Source organism: Epithele typhae (genome assembly GCF_022376455.1).
Source record: "Epithele typhae strain CBS 203.58 chromosome Unknown BXZ73scaffold_213, whole genome shotgun sequence".
Lineage (NCBI taxonomy): Eukaryota > Fungi > Basidiomycota > Agaricomycetes > Polyporales > Epitheliaceae > Epithele > Epithele typhae.
The window spans coordinates 1-19,998 of record NW_025954404.1 but is presented as its reverse complement, the minus strand read 5'-3'; the positions used below and the strand labels follow the sequence as shown (position 1 = coordinate 19,998).

General features: G+C 61.3%; 6 protein-coding genes across 6 annotated transcripts; 4 read left to right on the top strand and 2 right to left on the bottom strand.

Moving 5' to 3' along the window:
• Positions 1-1,822: 1,822 nt before the first annotated feature.
• Positions 1,823-3,662, top strand: BXZ73DRAFT_109120 (uncharacterized protein; the record flags this gene model as incomplete). The annotated part of the gene is made up of 5 exons (XM_048017261.1): positions 1,823-1,848; positions 1,905-2,265; positions 2,329-2,436; positions 2,780-2,912; positions 3,376-3,662. 5 exons carry the CDS (start codon positions 1,823-1,825, stop codon positions 3,660-3,662), a joined length of 915 nt encoding a protein of 304 aa, XP_047870850.1.
• A 3,116-nt stretch (positions 3,663-6,778) lies between these two features.
• BXZ73DRAFT_93826 (polymerase III polypeptide H) lies at positions 6,779-7,931 on the top strand (the record flags this gene model as incomplete). The annotated part of the gene is made up of 7 exons (XM_048026705.1): positions 6,779-6,844; positions 7,045-7,059; positions 7,109-7,261; positions 7,361-7,410; positions 7,457-7,519; positions 7,586-7,799; positions 7,863-7,931. 7 exons carry the CDS (start codon positions 6,779-6,781, stop codon positions 7,929-7,931), a joined length of 630 nt encoding a protein of 209 aa, XP_047870849.1.
• A 1,722-nt stretch (positions 7,932-9,653) lies between these two features.
• BXZ73DRAFT_18521 (uncharacterized protein) lies at positions 9,654-10,435 on the bottom strand (the record flags this gene model as incomplete). Its single annotated transcript, XM_048017567.1, has 2 exons — positions 9,654-10,271; positions 10,322-10,435. Coding segments are annotated over 2 exons (732 nt in total), but the record flags the coding sequence as incomplete, so codon positions are not given.
• A 938-nt stretch (positions 10,436-11,373) lies between these two features.
• BXZ73DRAFT_109118 (uncharacterized protein) lies at positions 11,374-12,899 on the top strand (the record flags this gene model as incomplete). Its single annotated transcript, XM_048017260.1, has 4 exons — positions 11,374-11,778; positions 12,129-12,217; positions 12,348-12,547; positions 12,622-12,899. The coding sequence occupies 4 exons, from the start codon at positions 11,374-11,376 to the stop codon at positions 12,897-12,899; spliced, it is 972 nt and encodes a 323-aa protein (XP_047870847.1).
• Positions 12,900-13,726: 827 nt separating this feature from the next.
• BXZ73DRAFT_109117 (uncharacterized protein) lies at positions 13,727-15,393 on the bottom strand (the record flags this gene model as incomplete). Its single annotated transcript, XM_048017259.1, has 9 exons — positions 13,727-13,832; positions 13,900-14,297; positions 14,326-14,564; positions 14,623-14,699; positions 14,795-14,899; positions 14,949-15,067; positions 15,119-15,210; positions 15,293-15,311; positions 15,376-15,393. The coding sequence occupies 9 exons, from the start codon at positions 15,391-15,393 to the stop codon at positions 13,727-13,729; spliced, it is 1,173 nt and encodes a 390-aa protein (XP_047870846.1).
• Positions 15,394-19,351: 3,958 nt separating this feature from the next.
• On the top strand, positions 19,352-19,957 carry BXZ73DRAFT_83667 (uncharacterized protein; the record flags this gene model as incomplete). The annotated part of the gene is made up of 5 exons (XM_048023937.1): positions 19,352-19,507; positions 19,557-19,560; positions 19,581-19,676; positions 19,717-19,780; positions 19,801-19,957. Coding segments are annotated over 5 exons (477 nt in total), but the record flags the coding sequence as incomplete, so codon positions are not given.
• Between the last annotated feature and the right edge of the window lie 41 nt (positions 19,958-19,998).

Here is a 19,998-nt window from a genome sequence, read left to right as displayed (position 1 = left end):
CCCTATGAATCTCTAGTATCTGGCAGAAAGTGACGATATACTCACGGGTTCAATCCCGTGACCAACATTCCGTTCTGTTCCAATACCCTCGCCCGCCGCTTGTGGGCGCTGATCAATGGTGAGCATACGAGAGGGACGTGGAAACGATCACACGATACCTTCTTGAATTCGTCAAGAATCTCCTTCAGCAGGACACAGACCTTGTCAAGGGACGCGTTCGCCTGATCGAACTGTGGTGAGCAAATTTTAGTTTGCGAAAAGAAAAAAACAGGCATACTGGCAGCGTCACGGAGGAGGGTGTATCTTCAGGGAGGCGAGCCGTGTCTGAGGTTTGTTGAATGGACAAATGCGCCGAGGTCTGAGTGTGAGTGTATCAGCTGGTCATTCGCGTCATTGGGTGATTCAAGTCTGTGCGTACCGGAGCGCGGAGTGAATCCTTGGCAGAGACGGTCGGCGAGGGTGGCATAGTGAAGCGACTGCGGTGAAGTTTTCCCTGAGCACCGGATCTCACGAGATGGGATGTGGGAGTGGATGTGGGTGGGGAGCAGGACGGGGAGTGAGCGGTAGGTGAGCTGAAGAGAAAATACAGCCTACCCACGTTAGTAGACGCATGCGTTGACCGCGCAAACTGCGCCTGGCGCGCAGGTCCGCGGTCGGACGAAGGAGAGGGCTACGGTCGACGTTGGGCTCATGCTCATGCACCACACTCGCCAAACGTGGGCGTGCAGGATGGCCCTGCGGTCCGTCTTCGCGTTCGACTCTGCAGAGTTCTACCCCTCGGTCGACGGTCACCCACACGATGCTCGCGAGCATGACCTGCGGCGCCAGAGATAGGCGCCAGTGGAGATGCGCCTCGAAGCGGGAACGCGAGAGGTGCGCACCATCTTCCTCTCCCTCTCTCTCTCGTTTCACGCTTCAAAGCTTCACACCCCGTTCAGGCGTCCGGCGGCACCTGGTGCCAGCCATCTCCTTCCCCACTCTGCTGGCGGCGCTCACGACACGCGCGTCATTCCGGACTTTAAGAAGCTCGTCCATCCGCCTCCCCACTTCGCGCCCTCCGCCGCGCACCTCACTCCCCTCCTGCTTCGCCCGCCTGGCCCGCCTCCCTGCAGGTGGACACCTGCGGCGTGTGGGTGGCGTCCACCCGGGCGTCTCCACTCGGAGATGAGATCATGTTGGGGTCGCGATAAGTTACGGCGACCGCTAGCTCGGTGAGTACACCCCGTTTTGTGCTCTCCACCTCTACTTGACCCCCATCCACCTTGCTCTCTCCGCTCTCGCACGGGACCTGTTCGCTTGCGGGCACGTCCGAATCGTGGGTGCGGCACGGCGTCGCTGCCGGCGGTCTTGTCCCCCACCATCCACCTCGCCCCCTCCGCCCCCGCACATGTCCCCTTGTCCATGCGAACACGACATCGCTGCACTCTGCGCGTTCCTTCGACTCGCCGACGCGCAGCACCACGTCCCCGCCAAGATCGTCGGCAAGGCTCGCAGGGAATCGTGGTCATCGAGGAGGTTGAGGCAAGCACCTCGGCGGTTTCGGTGAGTCCTGAGACCTTTAGCAACGTCTGCGCTCATCCAGGGACCACGTCTAACGTTATACACGCCAGTGACGGCACCTCTTACCTGCTGAATGTTGCAACTTGAATGTTGACCGCGGCATCTCGCCGAACCCCAACACCGGAATCCCCGCACCCGAAACCTCGACTTCGACGCCTCCGGAGGATCCGGTTCAAACGTTCACCGTTCCTACCCCTATCTGTCCTCGCATGCGCTCTCCCTCGCGCGCATCTCTGGCAAGCTCTCTCCACGCCAGCCCGTGATGCTCGACCTCCGTCTGGGTTGGCAGTACCTCAACGAAGCACGACACCATCCAGATGGACTGGCTCGGGCTCCCCTTGCAGTCGGCGGACGGGCTATACGCTAGCAGACGCGTTCACGCCGCTCGTCGAGGGCGTACTCGACCACACGGAGGCGGCGGTCGCTGCGCTGATGGACGCGACCTGCGCGCGTGCGTCGCACGCGATCGCTTCTTCCTCCTCGACGACTCCCGTCTCTCGTCACCTTCACCAGCGACGACACCACGACGCGACGACGCTCATCGAATTCGATTCCGATACGCGTCCACCGTCCCGCACGCTGGTGGACGGTCCTGAGCGATGGCGGCGGTACAGCTCATCGTGCGTGGCACACACGCCAGCAGGCGCGCCCTGCCGCGAGGTTCTGGGCGACGAAGCGGGTGGGGTGGAGCGTTACGAACTGCAGGTCCGCATGCTCCATTTTCTTCCCTGCGGTCACTGACACCGTGCGATCTCTTCCTCCCGACAGCACTGCGGTGCCGGCACGGCCTTCGAGCGTGTGTCGGGCACGGGCACGGATGTTGACATCGACGTGAAGCCCGCGACCTTGACCGATCCCGCTCTGGTACAAAAATCAGTGAGTCTATCTCGCACTGTGTGGAGCTACGACTACGTGCTCTGCGTTTTCCATCCCTTTGGATCCGAGGTTATCCTCGCCAAGATCAGCTTCCTCGGATGAGGACGGTCCGACGTCCGTCTTTTAGGCCTTTTTCTCGCGCCCTTAAGCTCACTCACGCCCAGTCACTGTCGAATGTTTGACGACATCTTCTTCCCTCTTGTCTACCTCCCGGAACCTGCGCCTTGTACGTGCCCTTTGTCTGTCCTGTCTTCCCCGACACCCATGTCCATCCGCCCCCAGTGACCCAAAAGAGCGATCACACATCTGGCTGCTGCGATCAGAAGCAACCTCATCTCACGAGCTCCTCGACTCGACCCTGGCGGACGGGATGTACATCGACGTCGGCGATGTCCTCCTGGTCCGTGTCAACGCAGACGAGTACATGACGATGAGCCTGGACCAGCCGAAGGCGCATGAGGGCGTTCAACAGGCTCGTGAGGTGCGCCTGCCCCCATATACCGTCATCGTGATCTCTTCCCTACATTCCCCTGTTCGCTAATAATAGCTTATGTCTGGTTTTGGTTCCAGTGCTCGATGTCAGAACAGGGACTTGGCCCAGTTTTGTGGTGGAGAAACGCCGGCGTCGAAAAAATGGACAAAGGCTGACGCGTAATCACACCGCACCTGGTTCGCCCACATCCTTCGGGAACACTATCCCATCCACTGTCCTCACCATACAGAACTACGCGAAGGATCGAATCCCAGACTCCCTCCAAACCAGTCATTTGACGTCCTCACGTGGTCCTGCGCGCCGAAAAGCATCGCTTCAACCCATGCACGACAAGAATTTTCTCGCGGTATATTCGTGGAGGTGTCCGGTAAAGCGGCAGGGGTCACAACTAGAGGTAAGTATTCGACTATTTTTACCCTTGCATTTTTCTCACGACTTTTGCGCAGGCGGCGGCTGGAGATACCTTCCTCTCGATCAGTCCTCGATACCACTCGCCGGGCGTGCTTTCGGATCGCGCCTTTGCGCCGAGAACCCACGCAACTTCCTCCCCGACTCTGGCCAACTCGCCTACCTGTCCACACCGCCGCCTACTCGCATATTCACGGTTCCGCCGGGTGTACATTGCATGCCTCTGGCGGAACGCAGCTCTCCCTTCACGCCTGCCGCGAACACGTCTGTTGTCATCGCGCCATCACTCCGTGTCGAGCGAGGATTCGACCATGGCTTCTTCTAATCGCTCATGGGCACGATCGCACGGAGGCTATGAGGGAGCCGCGAAAAGTACAGAGTGGGCGACGCGTCGACGAACACCACGTTTTTGAGGGCCCTCGCAGGAAACCAGGCGTTTATCGATGGAGACGTCGAGACAGGAGTCATTCTGGTAAGCCTCACCGCTTATTGCGAGGTCTATACCAGCTGACGTATACTTTTGGAAACACTTCCACCAGCTCTTCCCACCCAAATCTGAACCTCCCGATGAAGCTCTCGCACACGTCCTGCACGACGAGTCAATTCGTGCTCCCCCCAATCTTAGGACGACACTCACTGCTCGTGCTTCAGCGCGACGTTTACGACAACCATCACCGTCGAACCCAACACGACGGGACCCTCTCCGTCACCGCCCGCCCCTTCCCGTCCACTGTGGCGGCCTCTCGCCCGGACGGTTTCTCGCCCACCTTCGCTGCCGTATCCGCCGGCTCGGATCCCATCGCCGGCGCACGTGCCCGCACGTCCATCATCCCTCAGCCCGCGCCCGCCTCGCCTTCGCGCACGTCCATTTCCATGCAAGCGCGATCTAGCCGCGCTCTACGCGCTGCTCCGACTCGCGGGCGCGCAGCACCACGTCCCCGCTGCCCCACTGCGTTGTCCTCGCCCTCCGCCTCCGCTCGCTCTCCACGTTGTAGTAGCATACCAATGAATATATTTTCATCTCTAGCAATTACATGATTATACCCAATCGGGGGAGGGCGAGCACGGGTGGCATTGCTGTAGGCTCAGATTGGCCAGATTGCGCGCGACGGCGCCTGGAGCCTCGCCCTCCCGTTGCGCCCGCGACAGCACCTCCGACCGCCGCTGGAGCCTGCCGCGCTGGCTCCCCTCGCTCGCGGCCGACCGCGGGCTCGACCAGCACGTGGCCGTCCTTGACTCCGTCGTCGGCGTCGCACCGCACACCGGGGTCGCTGCACGCTCAGGCGACGGCGGGTACACGGCGAGGATGAGGCTCGGGTCGTCGAGGGACATGTACGAGTCCCCCGCGGCCTGCTCGCCGTCCATGCGGAGCAGCGACGCCGTCCCGGGCAGCTTTCGCAGGCCCATCGGCGGGGCGTCCGCGACAGAAGGGAAAGAGGGGAGGGTGAGTGTGGAGCGCGGGCGGGGTCGTGGGGAGCGCCCGGGGCGCGCCTTTGTCCTCCGTCTCGGTGGCGATCCATGGGTGGTCCAGCGCGCTGGTGAGCGGCATGCGCTTGGTCGGCGAAGACGCGAGGAGCGCGCGGATGAAGCGCTCCGCTGTGTGTGCGGTCAACTCGCATGACGGGGAAGAGAGATGGGACACGCACCCTGCTCGCTCACGTCGTACTCGTACCGAGCGCCCACTGCACCCGTGTTCGGCGGGTTTGCGTCGAATAGGGTGCCCTGCGTGAGTTTGAGGAGAGACACTGGTCAGGGCGTTGCATCGATCGCGGCGCCCGAACGGACACAAAGACGATCACGCTAGCTGTCGACGACGTTCGAGTACCCGTCCGGTGCGGGGAACGCGTCGTGCACGGCCACCTCAGGCGCGAGGTATATTGGGGTGCGCAGAACTTCTGGCTGCGTGTGTTGGCGACGAGGAACGCCGGCTCGCGATAGATGCTCCCCTTGAAGATTGTCTGGCCTTCGCTAGCCCAAAATCGGAATCTTCACGTTGGGCTGGGTCCGTCAGGAGAATATTCTCCGGCTCCAGGTCACAGTGTACGATCCTTTGATCGTGCACGTGCTGCAGACCGTGATCAGAGGGCAATGAGGCGGTAAGGTGGGAGGTGCTTACCGAAGGGCGTCCCAGATCTGGTACGTGATCCGCGTCCGCTGTGACGACAGTCAGCGCATATACCAAGGCAGCAAACGAGGCGGAGGCGCACGCAGCTGCGTTCGTGTTGGTGATACACTTGAGCAAGTCTCCCGCCAGAGACGAGTTCCATCACGGACCTGCATACTCAGCTCGTCAGAGCTGATCTGGAGGGCGTCGTCAGCGAGCGTGCGGTGCGGCGCCAGGGAATCCATCGCGAACGTGCTGTTCATCGAAAAGTCGGTGACCTTGACCGCGGTCGTGCGGAGTGGTCCCTGTCCCACTCCATCGAGCAGTGGGTGCTGCCTGCGGGCGGGCGCGTGGGTCAGACGGGCGGCGCACGAGGGAGCGGCGCAGACGCACTGATGGCCGCGAGCCTGTGTCGAGCACGTGCATTGAGGCGGGCTTCGCCCAACGGTACGTGCGCTGCACCTTGAAGAGTGGAGCGCTTGATGTTCCGGTTCGCGGTGTTGCAAGTGATGGGCACGCCCGCAAGTCGTCGTCGTCTAGCCGGTGTTCGGTCTGGGACACGAGCAGGGTCGCCGCCTGTGTCTCGAGGCGCTGTCTGCTCCGTCGTGGGTGGGGACCTATCCGGACGAGATCAGCGAGAGGCGAGCGCATACAGCGGCAGAGGCGTACGCGGGAGGTGAGTCTGGCGATGACGTCGCCGTGACACGTCAGGGATAGTTCAGTGCGCCCATACCCTTTCCATGGCGGGTGGATTGCAGCAGATGTCGGATGGATGATCTGGGGGCGCCGCGCCAGATGTGCATCAAGGTAAATTCTAGTCAAGGTTGTGGGGGCGCTGGACGGAGGTGGAGGAGGGACGGGAAGGCATCGCGGCGCGGCCCGCGCAGAGTGGTCCCCGTCCCACTCGATCGAGCAGCGCGTTCCGCCTGCGGGCGGTCGCGTCAGTCAGCTGGGGAGGTGCACACAGGAGCAGGCGCAAACGCACTGATCGCCCGTGAGCCTTTTTGGAGCACAACGTCGTTGGGGCGGGGCTTGCGCCCGAGCCGGTACGTGCGCGATGCGCTTGAAGTGTGGGTTCGCGGAGGTGTAGGGGAGGGGCACGCCCCGCCAGTCGTCGTCGGCCGGGTGTTCCGCCTGGGACACGAGCTGGGTCGCCACCTGCGCCTCGAGCTCAGGCTGTGTTTCCTCCACCGTCGGTGGGTACCTATCCGGGACGAGATGAGCGACACATACAGCGGGAGAGGCTTACGCGAGTGACTCTTATTGTGCATACCCTTTGTACGGCAGGTCGATTGCAGCCGGGCTCGAGTAGATGGTCTGGGGGCGACGCACAAGGCATGGACCAGAGTAAATTCCGGCTACGGTTAGGAGCGCTGGACGGAGGTGGACTCAGTCCAAGGCTGGTCAGCAAGCGCCAAGCGCTGGGCGAAAGAGGCGTTACCGCAGGCGCTCGATTGCGTCATGCACGCGAGGAGGACGACTCCGCGTCGAGCGAGCTCCGCCTTCCCCGCCCTCTACACCACCTCGCCGCTCTCAGCCCGTCTCGTACTTGCACGCGTCCGGGCTTCGAGAAGAACATCGAGTCCTGCCATCTACGTTCCAGCTCTCCGTGATCAAGGTCCGTGCCTCTTCCTTTGCACCCGACATGTCTAACGTGAACCCGACAGGACGCAGTAGCTGTAGATCCGGCACAGTTCGTCTACATACCTCCAGAACAGGCTATCACCAATCAGCTGAACGAGGTTCACGCGAGACGCGTCTTGCACGGCGTCGGTCTGTGCACACGCGTCTTCGACCTCGTGGGGGTAGCGGAGGGCAAGGTGCGGCTCTGAGATGGATATCTGTGGTACAAAGATCGGTGAGTCTGTCTCACACTATGACTACTAATTCTCTGCGTCTTCCGTCCCTTTGGATCCGAGGCCATCCTCACCAAGATCAAGTCCTCGGATGAGGACGGTGTCCGACGTCCGTCTATTCCGCCTTGTTCTCGCGCCCCGAAGCTCACTCGCGCGTAGTCACTGTCGCATCTTTGACGACATCTACGTTCCCCTTGTCTGCCTTCCGGAACCTTGCCCCTTGTACGTGCTCCTCTCTCTGTCCTGTCTTCCCCGAAACCCATGCTCGTCCCCCCAGTGACCCGAAAGAGCGAGCACATTTCTGGCTGCCGGGATCGGAAACAACCTCGTCTCACGAGCCCTCGGCTCACCCCTGGCGGACCGGATATACATTGACGCCGGCTATGTCCTCCGGGTGCGCGTCGAGGCAGACGGGTTCCATGACGATGAGCTTGGTCCGTCGAAGACGCGTGAGGGCGTTCAACAAGCTCGTGAGATGCGCCGTTCCCTGTATGCCATTGCCGTGAGTGCCTTCCCTGCTTCCCCTTGTCGACGGAAAACCGCTTATGTCTGGTTCTGGTTCCAGTGCCCGATTTCAGAATGGCGACTTGGCCAGTGGAGGAACGCTGGCGTCGAAACAACGGACGATGGCTGACATGTAATCAGACCGGACCGCGTACTTGTTGTTTGCTCGTATCCTTCGATGACGTATTTTAATCTCGTTCACTTCAACCAGGACCAGCATTTCTAACTTGAGAGGAAGCGGAGCTGGAGGATTAGATTTCGCGTCTGATTGCCATCACAAGCCATTCCGTTGAATAAATTCTCTGTTCTCGCCATACAGACATGCGCGAAAGAATGAAGCCCGGGACCAGTCGCCTCACGTCCTCAGGTAGTCCTGCGCACGAAACGCCATCACTTCAACCCATGCACGACGAAAAGCTAAGGTGCGCGCGGTGTATCCGTGGGTGCTGCTGACAAAGTGGCAGAAGCTGCGTTGGGCGCCACGGGCATTTCGTGTGGAGTGGCAGCGGCGTCCACCACGGGGGAATCCGCAGGGCTGTGAGACGGGGTCAGCGTCGGGAATCGCACAAATGAATGACGGATACGAGCTCGGGTTCCGCAGCTTGGTCGTTCTGTTTCTCCGATTGAGGATCTCAGGTGGAAGACGACGCGTCCAGTGGAGGGGCCCGGCACGGCGGGACCTTCGACGTGAGATCGAGGAGGCGATCTTTGCACATGCCCACCCAACCACCCTGCGGCTCCATGTGACGCCAATCCTCCGTTCCAACGAGCTGTAGGAATGCGTGCTCGAGTGCCGCAACGAGCGACGGTGTGACCAGATGGCGGATGCCGTCTGGGGAACGGGAGTGGAGTTGGTGCATGTCGATCAGGATCCCGCAGAGCCAGTTGCAGGTGTCGTCCAGTAATACAGGCAGCGACCAGTCGATCGTGTTGAGGAGCGTTTCGAAGGAGGAGAACGCGTGCGCGACGAACGGCTGGATCGCAGCGACGCCGTCGCACTCGCGGATCCTGGGCGCCGAGTGCTCGAGGAGTTGCCAGATGGAGTCAATATGCCTGTACATGAACTGGAACTCCCCTGTGAGGACGTCTTCAGAAGGTGGGTCTGTGCGTCGGAGGCTACGGTCGCTGACGAGTGTTTGCATCCGGTGGGCTGCCGCAAAGGCAGCTGCGGTCACGATGAGCGCCCTGAAGTTGACGGGGTTGAAGGTGAAGTCGCAGACGCACCGAGTTGCAAAGTTCCAGCGTCGTGGATCATCTGGAACGCGTCGTTGCCCCGCAGAGTTTCCCATTCTGAGTCTGCACTCGCAGGTTCGACCGTTCTTTGCACGCTGACGAGCAGTTGGACCGCAGTCTCGTTATACTGAGATGAAGCAGGCGTTCTTGGAGAGTTGGCGTTCTGGTCTTCTCCACTCTCTAGCATTTCGACAGAGAATTGGCCGTGCAAGACGGGGATCGTAAGCATCTTGACCATGAAGTCTGGCCATTGTCGCCAAGACCCGTAGAGGTCTGAGAGGCGTTTGAAGGTCCAGTCCCGATACGACTTGGCAACCTGTGGGTCGCCGGATAGGCATATCGCAGCCGTGTGCGCCATGCCCGTGTTTTGAGAGCTGACCAACGCCCAGTGGACCGTCTGTGCGTCGAGATCGGTTGCGTTTTGTGAGATAACAGCCTCTTCGTCGCCTTTCCATACAGCGTTGGGCTCTGGAAACCTCAGCGATAATGCAAAGTCGTGGAAGGTCTGTCTGCGCCCAACGGTAGCAGTTTCAAGGCAGCCCCAATCGCTCTGGTAGAGGGTGCGAGAAAAAGAGCGGAGGGCAGGTATGATTGAACAATAAATGAGCGAGTAGAAACTGAGAACGACACTCCAGAGAGAATGGAAGGCCCTGGACTGAGGCGAAAAGTAACACATCGATGGATGCATCGAGGGAATGATCGTTGTGACGATGACGAAAAGCAGGAGCATCCCAACGAGCGTTGCAGTGGCGGCAAAGACGTGGACGTCGGAGTGGAAGAGGAGGACGAGGAGGCCGGCGAAGAACAGAATGACGGCAACGATAAGGAGAAGTGGCACAAGCGAGATGATGAAAGGGATGTACGCCTTGTTGAGGTTCTCGAGCCGGTAGATTCGACGTCGTGTGATTGGTGCGGAGAACCCGTACAGCCCGGTGTTGTACTCTTTGAGCCATTGCTTCACCATGATTCCGATCGTCCCCGACGACAAGCTGAAGGTGAGACTAGTGAACCAGAGCGCATTCACCCACACGACCCAGGTCTCGGGACGAAAGGGGGTCGGCACGATGTCCCCGAACGCCAAGGCGGTGGAGTTGACGAAGGAGGGATTGAGCGCAAAGCTCTTCAGCTGCGCAGAGACCTGGGTCAGGATCGCGTTGGTTTGATCGTTCGATTGAGGCTGGAGCATGGCGAAGGCGATGGTGTTGAACGCAGTGAGAGCGGCGGAGAACAGACCGTCCTGAGCGATTGCGGGTGAGCCACTGCCGAGGCACGAAGGTCGACACGTACAAAGGTCAAGAGGCCGTCGATCTCCTTGTTCCACTGGTCGACGAGCTCGTCGCTGTACTTCTCCGCCGTCTTTCTCGTCTCTTTCCATGCCGCATCGATCTCCGGCTGCTTGTACTGGTTAGACGTTTGCTGCACCGATCATTCGGAACGTTCAGCATAACTTGATGCAGCGGAGTGAGATGCGGGACGTACCTTCATACCATCGTTGATATCGGGCAGTTGTGTATTTCCTGCTGCTAGCAACGGTCCGATACGAGTCTGCGCCACCCATGAACCTCTCTCTGGCAGAAAGTGAACGATATACTCACGGGTTCAATCCCGCTGGTGTTATGTTCCGTTCTGATCCCTTCTTCTGCCGCTTGTGGGCGCTGATGAATGGTAAGTGTACGAGAGGGACGTGGAAACGATCACACGATACCTTCTTGAATTCGTCGAGAATATCCTTCAGCAGGACGCAGACTTTGTCAAGGGACGTGTTCGCCTGGTCGAACTGTGTGAGCCAATTTTAGCTTCCGAAAAGAGAAAAACAGGCATACTGGCAGCGTCACGGAGGAGGGTGTATCTTCAGGGAGACGAGCCGTGTCTGAGGTTTGTTCAATGGACAAATGCGCCGAGGTCTAAGTGTGAGTGTCTCATCAGCCGGTTGTTCGCGTCATTGGGTGATTCAAGTCTGTGCGTACCGGAGTGTGGGGTGAATCCTTGGCAGAGACGGTCGGCGAGGGCGGCATAGTGAGGCTGATTGGGATGGAGCTTCCCTGAGCGCCGGATCTTGCGAGACGGGATGTGAGCGGGGATGTGGGTGGGGAGGAGGACGGGGAGTGAACGGTAAGCGAGCTGAAGAGAAAATACAGCCTACCCATGTTAATAGACGCATGCGCTGACCGCGTGCGCAAACTTCGCCTGGCAGTTCCGCGGGACGAAGGAGAGGGCTACGGTCGACGCTGGGCTCATGCTCGTGCACCACACTCGCCAAACGTGGGCGTGTGGGATGGCCCTGCGCGTCCGTCTTCGCGTTCGACTCTGCAGAGTTCTACCCCTCGGTCACCCACACGATGCTGGCGAGCATGACCCAGTGCGGCGCCAGGGATAGGCGCCAGTGGAGATGCGCCTCGAAGCGGGAACGCGGGCGGTACCTGTACACCATTTTCCTCTCCCTCTCCCTTTCCCTCTCTCTCGTTTCACGCCTCACACTCCGTTCAGGCGTCCGGCGGCACCTGGTGCCAGCCATCTTCTCGCCCACCGTGCTGGCGGCGCTCACGACACGCACAACATGCGAGGACGTCCTTCCGGACGTAAAGAAGCTCGTCCATCCGCCTCCCCCACTTCGCGCCCTCCGCCGCGCCCTCCGCCGCGCACCTGGGCACCCAATCGCGGGTGCCCGGTGCCCGGTGCCGCACTCCCCTCGTGCTTTGCCCGCCCGGCCTGCATCCCTGCAGGTGGACACCTACGGCGTGTGGGTGGCGTCCACCCGGGCGTCCTCCACTCGGAGATGAGATCGATGTTGGAGGCGCGATGAGTTACGGCGACCGCTATCCCGGTGAGTACACCCCGTTTTGTGCCCTCCACCTCTGCTTGACCCCCGTCCACCTTGCTCTCCTCCGCTCTCGCGCGGGCCCTGTTCGTTCACGTGGGCACGTCCTACTCGCGGGTGCGGCACGGCGTCCCCATCACCCCGCGCCAGTCTTGTCCCCACCCTCCGCTTGCCCTCCTTTGCCTCGCCGTCCTCCGCTCTCGCGCGCGTTCCGCCCGTCCATGCGAACACGACCTCGCCGCGCTCTGCACGCTCGTTCGACTCGCCGGCGCGCAGCACCACGTCCCCGCCAAGATCGTCGGCAAGGCTCGCAGGGAATCGGTGGTCATGGAGGAGGTCGAGCGCAAGCACCTCGGCGGTTTCGAGTGAGTCCTGAGACCATTAGCAGGTGTCGCTGTGCTCACCGAGGGATCACCCTCATAATGTCTTACGCCCTGCACGCCAGTAACGGCCTCTCTTACCTGCTGAAAGTTGCCCGATGAATGTTGACCGCAGTGTCCACAAGCTATTCGCCAAAATCCCTTGCGAGCTTATGGCAAAAGGCTTCTCAGACTCATCCTCGACTTCGACGCCTCCAGGTCCATCTTTCCCTACCTATCTGCCCCTCGCGCACTCCGAAGGCGTGCGGCTTTCCCTCGCGCGCATCTTCTCCAAGCTCTCTCCACGCCAGCCCGTGATGCTCGACCTCCGTCCAAGTTGGCAGTACCTCAAGAGAACGCACGACACGATCCAGATGGACTCCCCTCGCAGTCGGCGGACGGGCTATAAGACGCGTTCACGCTGCTCGGCGAGGGCGTACTCGACCACACGGAGGCGGCGGGCGTTGCGCTGATGTACGACCTGCGCGCGCGCGATCGTGACGTCCTCCTCGACGACTTCTGTCGCTCGTCACCTTCACTCGCGACGAAGCTCGTCGACTTCGATCCCGATACCCGTCCACCGTTCCGCACGCCAGTGGACGGTCCTGAACGACGGGGGCGGCACAGCTCGCCGCGCGTGTCACAAACGCCAGCAGGCACGCCCTGCCGCGAGGTTCTGGGGCGATGAAGCGGGTGGGTGGAGCGCTATGAACTGCAGGTACGTATGCTCTATTTTCTCGCCCTGCGGTCACTGACGCCGTGCGATCTCTTTCTCCCGACAGCCTCCGAGCGTGTGCCGGGTATGGACACGGGCGTCGACGTCGACGTGAGGCCCGCAACCTTGACCGATCCCGCTCTGGCCCACCTCCAGCTTGGGGCACCAGAGCGCAGCGTAGACGGAATGCACCACAACGGTAGCGAACGCGCGGTGCAGCCATGTGCCGTGCCGCTGCTCGTGCGCGCCGGGCGGTCTCCGGTACCGACACGGTCGCGGACTGGCCTGCTGGCCTGCGCGTCGGGAGGAGTGGGGCGTAGACTCGTCAGAGTTTGTAGTTGGCACAAGATAGCTCGCGGCCGTGCAAGTCGACAGTGCATATATGCATGTGGTGCTGTACTGTACTACTGTGTAATGCCATGGTGTCGACCGCACAAACCTCCACGTGTTACCGAGGGTCCACCTTTTGTGTGCACGGGTTGGATGACCCGCACCCGTACCCGTGATAATGCCTACGGAGTACAGGCCATGTATGATCCTCGTTCGCCCCACCCTCTCCTTCTGCGCACGCGTCGGCCTTCAGCACAAAGAAGTACTGGGACTAGACCGTGCATCGCTTCTGACTAAGGCCAAAGCACGTCCGAATATTGTACTCCTGTGAGCATCTGGGAGAACGTTCGCACATGTACTTATGCTTATGTGCATTCGATAGCGTACGGCAAGACAGAACACCGAAAGCATCGACACGAAAGCGCGACAACAATGTACAGATTGAGCACTTTTGGGCGTCACCGACGCGACTACTCCGTGCCCTCCACCTCCGCGACAGACATCGACAGCTCCGTCCCCAGCCGCTTCGCCACATGCGGTGACCCCCCCTTGATCAGAGTCCTCCTGCTCCCGCGTCTGCGTCTGCGGCAGCAGCGACGCCGCTCCTCCACCTCCTTGATCGTCACTCTCCTCAGGCAGTGACTTGCGCTTCTCCGCCGCCTTCCGGACGGGTGTGTCGTCTTTGAGCGTTCCGTTTTCTCGCGCTGGGGTAGCCTCCTTCATCGCGTGAGGCTCGGGCTCCTCCACCGGCCCCCACCCAGAGCCTCCACCCCCCACGCACGCATGTCCTGCGACGGCCCCGGGAACTCCTCGCCCGCCTGCCGCGCCCGCCCGCGACGGCACCTTCGAACGCCGCTGGAGCCTGCCGCGCCGGCTCCCCTCGCTCGGGGCGGACCACGGGCTCGACAGCACGTAGCCGTCCCTGACCCCGTCGTTGGTGTGGGAGTCGCGCACCAGGGTCACCGCGCGCTCGGGCGACGGTGGGTGCATGACGAAGGTGAGGCTCGGGCCGTCGAGGGACGTGCACGAGCCCGCCGCGGCCTGCTCGCCGTCCATGCGGAGCAGCGACGCCGTCCTGGGCGGTCTTCGCAGGCCCATCGGCCGGGAAGCGGGCGGCGAGGTGCGCGCGGTCCGCGATGGAGGGGGCGGAGGGGAGGGCCTGGAGCGACGCGGTGTGGAGCACGGGCGGGGTCGTGGGGAGCGGCTGGGGCGCGCCTTCGCGCTCCGCAGAGGTCGCGAGCAGCGCGCTGGTGAGCGACATACGCTCGCTCTGGGAAGACGCGAGGGGCACGCGGATGAACGTCTCGGCTATGTGTGCGGGACCTAGGTCAGCTCGCATGGCGAGGAAGAGAGAGCGGGCACGCACCCTGCTCGCTGACGTCCCACTCGCACAGAAGCATCCACTGCACCTGGCGGGTAATGGTGATGATGTGCTCGGTAGGTCTGCGTCGGACGGGGTGCCCTGCATGTGCCTGAGGATAGGGACTGACCAGCGCGCGGCCGGCGTTGGGTCGATCGCGGCGCTCGGACGGACGCACACGGCAAAGACGATCACGTCCAGCTGTTGACCACATTCGAGTACTCTTCCTGTGTGGGGAACGCGTCGTGAACGGCCACTTCCGGCGCGAGGTTCCGCAGAACGTCTGGACGCGTGTTAGCGACGAGCATCCTTGGCTCGCGATAAATGCTCACCTTGGGGATTGTCTGGGAACCCATCGTCTTCGCCAGCCCCCAGTCGGCGGGTACTGGTCCTTCAGGACAATGTTCTCGGGCTTCAGGTCGCGGTGAATGATTCCTTGATCGTGCACGCGCTGCAGACAGTGGTCAGGGAGCGGTGAGGCGGTGAGGACAGAGGTGCTTACGGAAAGGACTCCGCAGATCTGGTAGGTGATCACTGATCCGCTGCGTCTCGGCCCCTGTGCGATGACAGGGAGCGCATATACCAAGGCAAAAACTGAGGCGGGGGCGCAGGCAGCCTGCGGGTTGCGTTGGTGATACCCTCGAGCAAGTCTCCACCAGAGACGAGGCCTGCATACTCAGATCGTCAGAGCTGATCTGGAGGGCGTCGTCAGCGAGCGGTGCAGTGCGGCGCGGCGAGATCGGGCAGGCGCAGACGCACCGATGGCCCGCGAGGCATGGCCGAGCACAACCACGTGATTGAGATGGTGGGGCTTGCGCCCGAACCGGTGCGTGCGCTGCGCCTCGAAGAGAGAGAGAGAGAGAGAGAGAGGGCAGTTCAACCACCTCCTCTACCGGAGGTGATCCCGGAACGCCACTTAGATAAGCACAGCAGCACGCCGACTACCGCACTGTCCTGTAGACGCCCCGTCGTCCGACGAGTGGTCGCACGAGCACATATCTAATATAGTATGTACAAGAGCTACGAAACCTATTGTAGCAGTGAGCAGTCACCGCACATATTGAAAGTATGAATCGTGGTGGAGTGCGCACTCGCCGATGGGCGAGTCAAGCTCTCCGAGCACCATGCTGCGCCACGCAGGCTGCGCGCGTGACCGCACGGCGCTGAGCTGCACGAGGAGTGTACGATATCGTAGTATTTAGTGTACATGTGTACTGGTAGACCTAGAGAAATATAGCTGTTTGCCTCCGTATTTGGTGTGTGAAGCGTGCGTGAATCCCGAACAAGGTAAAATTGTCTCCATCTTGGACTTCTGATTTTTCTGATCAGTCTGAAATCTCTCACACGACATCTCACTAAAAATTGGAAGTAAGAGAAATTCTGAATGTCTCAAAACGTCTCATAACGTCTCACGCCTCTCCACAGAAATTTTGAGAGATTTTGAGAGATTTTGAGAGATTTCATGAAGTACTGATGCCGGACCCGCTCCGTTTATCGTGTGTATCCGATGGCGGGGTTGAGCGTTCGGACGGCAGCCCGAGCTTGAAGTACCCACACCTCATCCGCAAGACCCTCGGGACCAGGAGTTTGTGCGACGACGCCCTCGCGCGTGCACGTCTGACTAGTACAACCATTTTCCGCATGCAGTTGTGGCGTTTCCTCCAGCCGCACTCGTACCAGAGCACACTACACATTTTCAGCGAAGAAATATATTGAGTAGGGGGGAGTCCAGGGACAGTAGTACTGCAATGCTTCCGCCGCGCCATCGAGCGGCACCGCGCATGGCGGGCGGCTCGGATTTCAACGCGATGCGAGTCATGCGGCGGCAAGGGACATGTGCTGTGGTGTTAGCGGGCCCACGCGAATACCTGTGCGAACCACTCACTGTGCACGTACGTAGGCGGACGCAAGGGAGTGGCCTTACGTTGAACGATGTCCGAATTAATGGCATTCTGCGTTGAGGTCGAACTTGAGAATCGCGCACACGGCCGCGGCGCGTCGGGTGTTCTAGTCGAATAGCGAGGCTCAGCCGGTACCATCAGTTGTGCGCCACGACGCGTTGAGGGAAAAACGAGGGATGGTCCTCTAGTCGAACGAGCGAGATAGGACAGCAATTGGAGGTGGTCTGTTCGGTGTTGGCGCGGGGGCATGACGGGCACGGGTGGTACCATCAATTCAGTGGTAATAACGCAGTGAGGATCTAGGCACAGAACATAAGTATCTGGACTCAGTGCTGTGTTGAGATACATACCTCAGTCGGCCACGGCCGCGGCCGGGCAGACAGAACGACTGGAGGTACGAGGGACTGCGGCCGAGCGTCGGGGCTCGGACGCAGCGGCGGAGAATGCCGAGGTACTGTATAGTACCTATATGCGGAAGGCGCCGTACGAGACACCACGCATCGTAATGTCGATGGTCAGGCCCGAGGGACGATGGGCCACGCGCGTTCTTGGTGCGATGATTGTACCGAGGAGGGCGACGATCGGCGACGTGGGCGACAAAGTCCGGTCGAGTTGAACGCCTAGCTCGCTGCGGTGACAAATATTCGAAGAGGTCTGCGGATTGGCCGGTCGAAGCGAACGGGGCATCTGAGGCCAGCGGGCATGGTCAATTCCAAAGCCGGCGAGGTGAGGGCACGCGCAGGGTAGGCATGTTCCTGTGTCAGTGAGCGAGGTCAGTGGACAGACGTTTTCGTCATGGTGATCATTGGCGCCGGCACTCACAGGGCGTGAACCCGCGGGCGACATGCGCTGACGCATGCCCGTGCGACACGAGCACCTCTGGCGGCTCTATCCACTGGTGCGTCGGACGCGGCGGCGTCGGCGGCGGCGTCGTCGCCTGCGTTGGCTGGGGCTGCTGCAGCCCCGGGCACGGCCCTGCGTCGGGCGATGGCTCCCGTCCGTGCTGGCGTGAGCTTGGGCTTGGTGGTGCGACGACGGGTGGTACCAACCCGCAGGGCTGCGAAAGATCCCGGCCGGTTCCCGCATCCAAACGAGACCGCTGTTCCCTCGGGCGTAGGTAGTACGCGTGGTCTTGCGCGTGGTCGCGCAGGTGGGCGGCGGACCGCGGCGAGTGCGAATGGCCCTGCAGAGCTGAGAGCATACGAAAACACGTGGCGTTGTTCCGGGCGGGTCATCGGGGGCTCCATCGCCAGGTGCCTGCTGCTCAATACGCCGAGGCTTTCGCGGCGTGGACGGCGCTGGACGAGGTCCGCGCATCGCTCGACGACGCGTACCGGCGGCTGCGCACGCGCACGAGACGGCTCCTCCTGTGTGTGCCGGGCCCGCACCACGTAGAGGAGGTCCGCATGCGGCTGCGGCACCCTCGCGGACACGTCGCCGGCGGTGCTGGAGCTCGTGGTGGACAAGGCAGGTGTATGTGAAAGCTGGCGTTGTCGGACAAGGGGATGCCCTGTGAGGAAGTCTCGGCACCGTGCGGATGCGTGGTCGTGAGCGCAGGGAGCGTCCAGCCGTAGGCCCGAGTGAGACTGCGAGTGCGCTGGTACCGACTGCGAGGAAGCCGGGTGAGCGTACCCTGCACAAGCAAGCGAGTTGGAGCTGTAATGGAACGGCGGGCGTCCGATCGGGACGGCGGTACGAGTGATGTTCGTCGGGTCCTGCGAGAGCGAATGGTCCCTCTCGAGCGCGAGTGTATGTTGCACATTCTCTGCTTGGACGGGATGTGAGCGTGGGATCTTGGTGGAGGTACGTTGGGCACCTACCTCGGGCAGGGTCACATTCAACTGAGACCGGGCAGCCTGGTGCGTTCTGAGACCAAGGTAAGGATGATTGAACGGCGACGGCGCTGTCTGGCGCGTTTTTGTGCAAACGCGGCCTATGGCAGGACGTGGGCAGCGCGGAGGGGGACATCGGCAGGGCATCGACGCGGGAGAACGAAGGGCTGCGGGCAGTGTGAGAGTGGAAGGGGAAAGTCTTGGGTGGGAGATGGGCTTGGAGGATAAGAAGGTAGATGAGCACGTACGAGTGGTCGGCGTAAGCACGCTCTGGTCTGCATCCCGCTCTGGGCCAGGTGACAACGACGGGCATTGATAGTAGCGGTACGCATCCTGCTTGGTTTGCACACGCCCGCTAACGGGTTCGTGGATGATGTCTGACAGCGGGGAGTGCGTCGAGGGTGTGGGGACGGTGCTTCGGACGGCCGATCTCTGGCTGAGGGCCGCCGATCGACTGCAGCTGTGCGCGTTTGCTGACAGAGCACAGCGAAGGGCGGAGGGCGGAGGGCGGACACTCACGGACGTGACAGCCAAAGAGGCATGCAGGAGCGGAGCGTCGATGGTGGATGGTCGACGGGTCGACAGGCGTCGGGACGCTGGGGATGACGCTTGTCTCGACCGCGGTACGCCCTGGGACGCAACGGCGTGGAGGCGAGTGTGCTGGACGAGGTCTTGACATGTCGAGGTGCGCAGGTACGCGGTAGATGAGGCGTTGTGTCGACCGCGGTGCGCCCTACTTCGAGTCCAAGGCTGGTCAGCAAGCGCCAAGCGCAGGGCAGAAAGGGCGTCATCGCAGGCGCTCGATTGCGTCATGCGCGCGAGGTGGACTCCGCGTCGAGCGAGTTCGCGCCTTCCCCACCCTCTAGACCGCCTCGTGCTCTCTGAGTCCCAGCCCGTCTCGTACTTGGAAAGCATCTGGGCGTCGAGAAGAACACCGAGTCCCGCCCTCTGCGTTCCAGCTCTCCGTGATCAAGGTCCGCGCGCCTTCCTTTGCAACCGACCATGTCTAACCTGAAGCCGACAGGACACAGTAGCTGTACATCCGGCACAATTCGTCTACCTCCAGAACAAGCCATCACCAATGCGCTCAACGAGGTCCACGTGAGACGCTTCTTGCACGGCGTCGGCCTGTGCAAACGCGTCTTCGCCCTCGCGGAGGTACGGCAGGGCAAGGTGCGGCACGGAGATCGATGTCTGTGGTACAAAGATCGGTGAGTCTGTCTCGCACTAGGTGGAGTACGACTAAAAATTCTCTGCGTCTTCCGTCCCTCTGGATCCGAGGTCATTCTCGCCAAGGTCAAGTTCTCGGATGAGGACGGTGTCCGACGTAAGTCTCTTCGGCCTCGTTCTCGCGCCCTCGCGCCCAGTAACTGTCGGATTCTTTGGCGACATCTACGCCCCCCTTGTTTACCTGCCGGACCCCCGCGCCTTGTAAGTGCCCCCCTATCTAGCATGTCTTCCCCGACACCCATCTCCGTCCGCCCCCAGCGACCCAGAAGAGCGAGCACATTCCGGCTTCCAGGATCGGAAGCAACTTGCTTGTCTCACGAGCTCCTCGAGTTGCCCCTGACGGACGGGATATACATCAACGCCGGCGATGTCCTCCGGGTGCGCGTCGAGGCAGACGGGTTCCATGACGATGAGCTTGG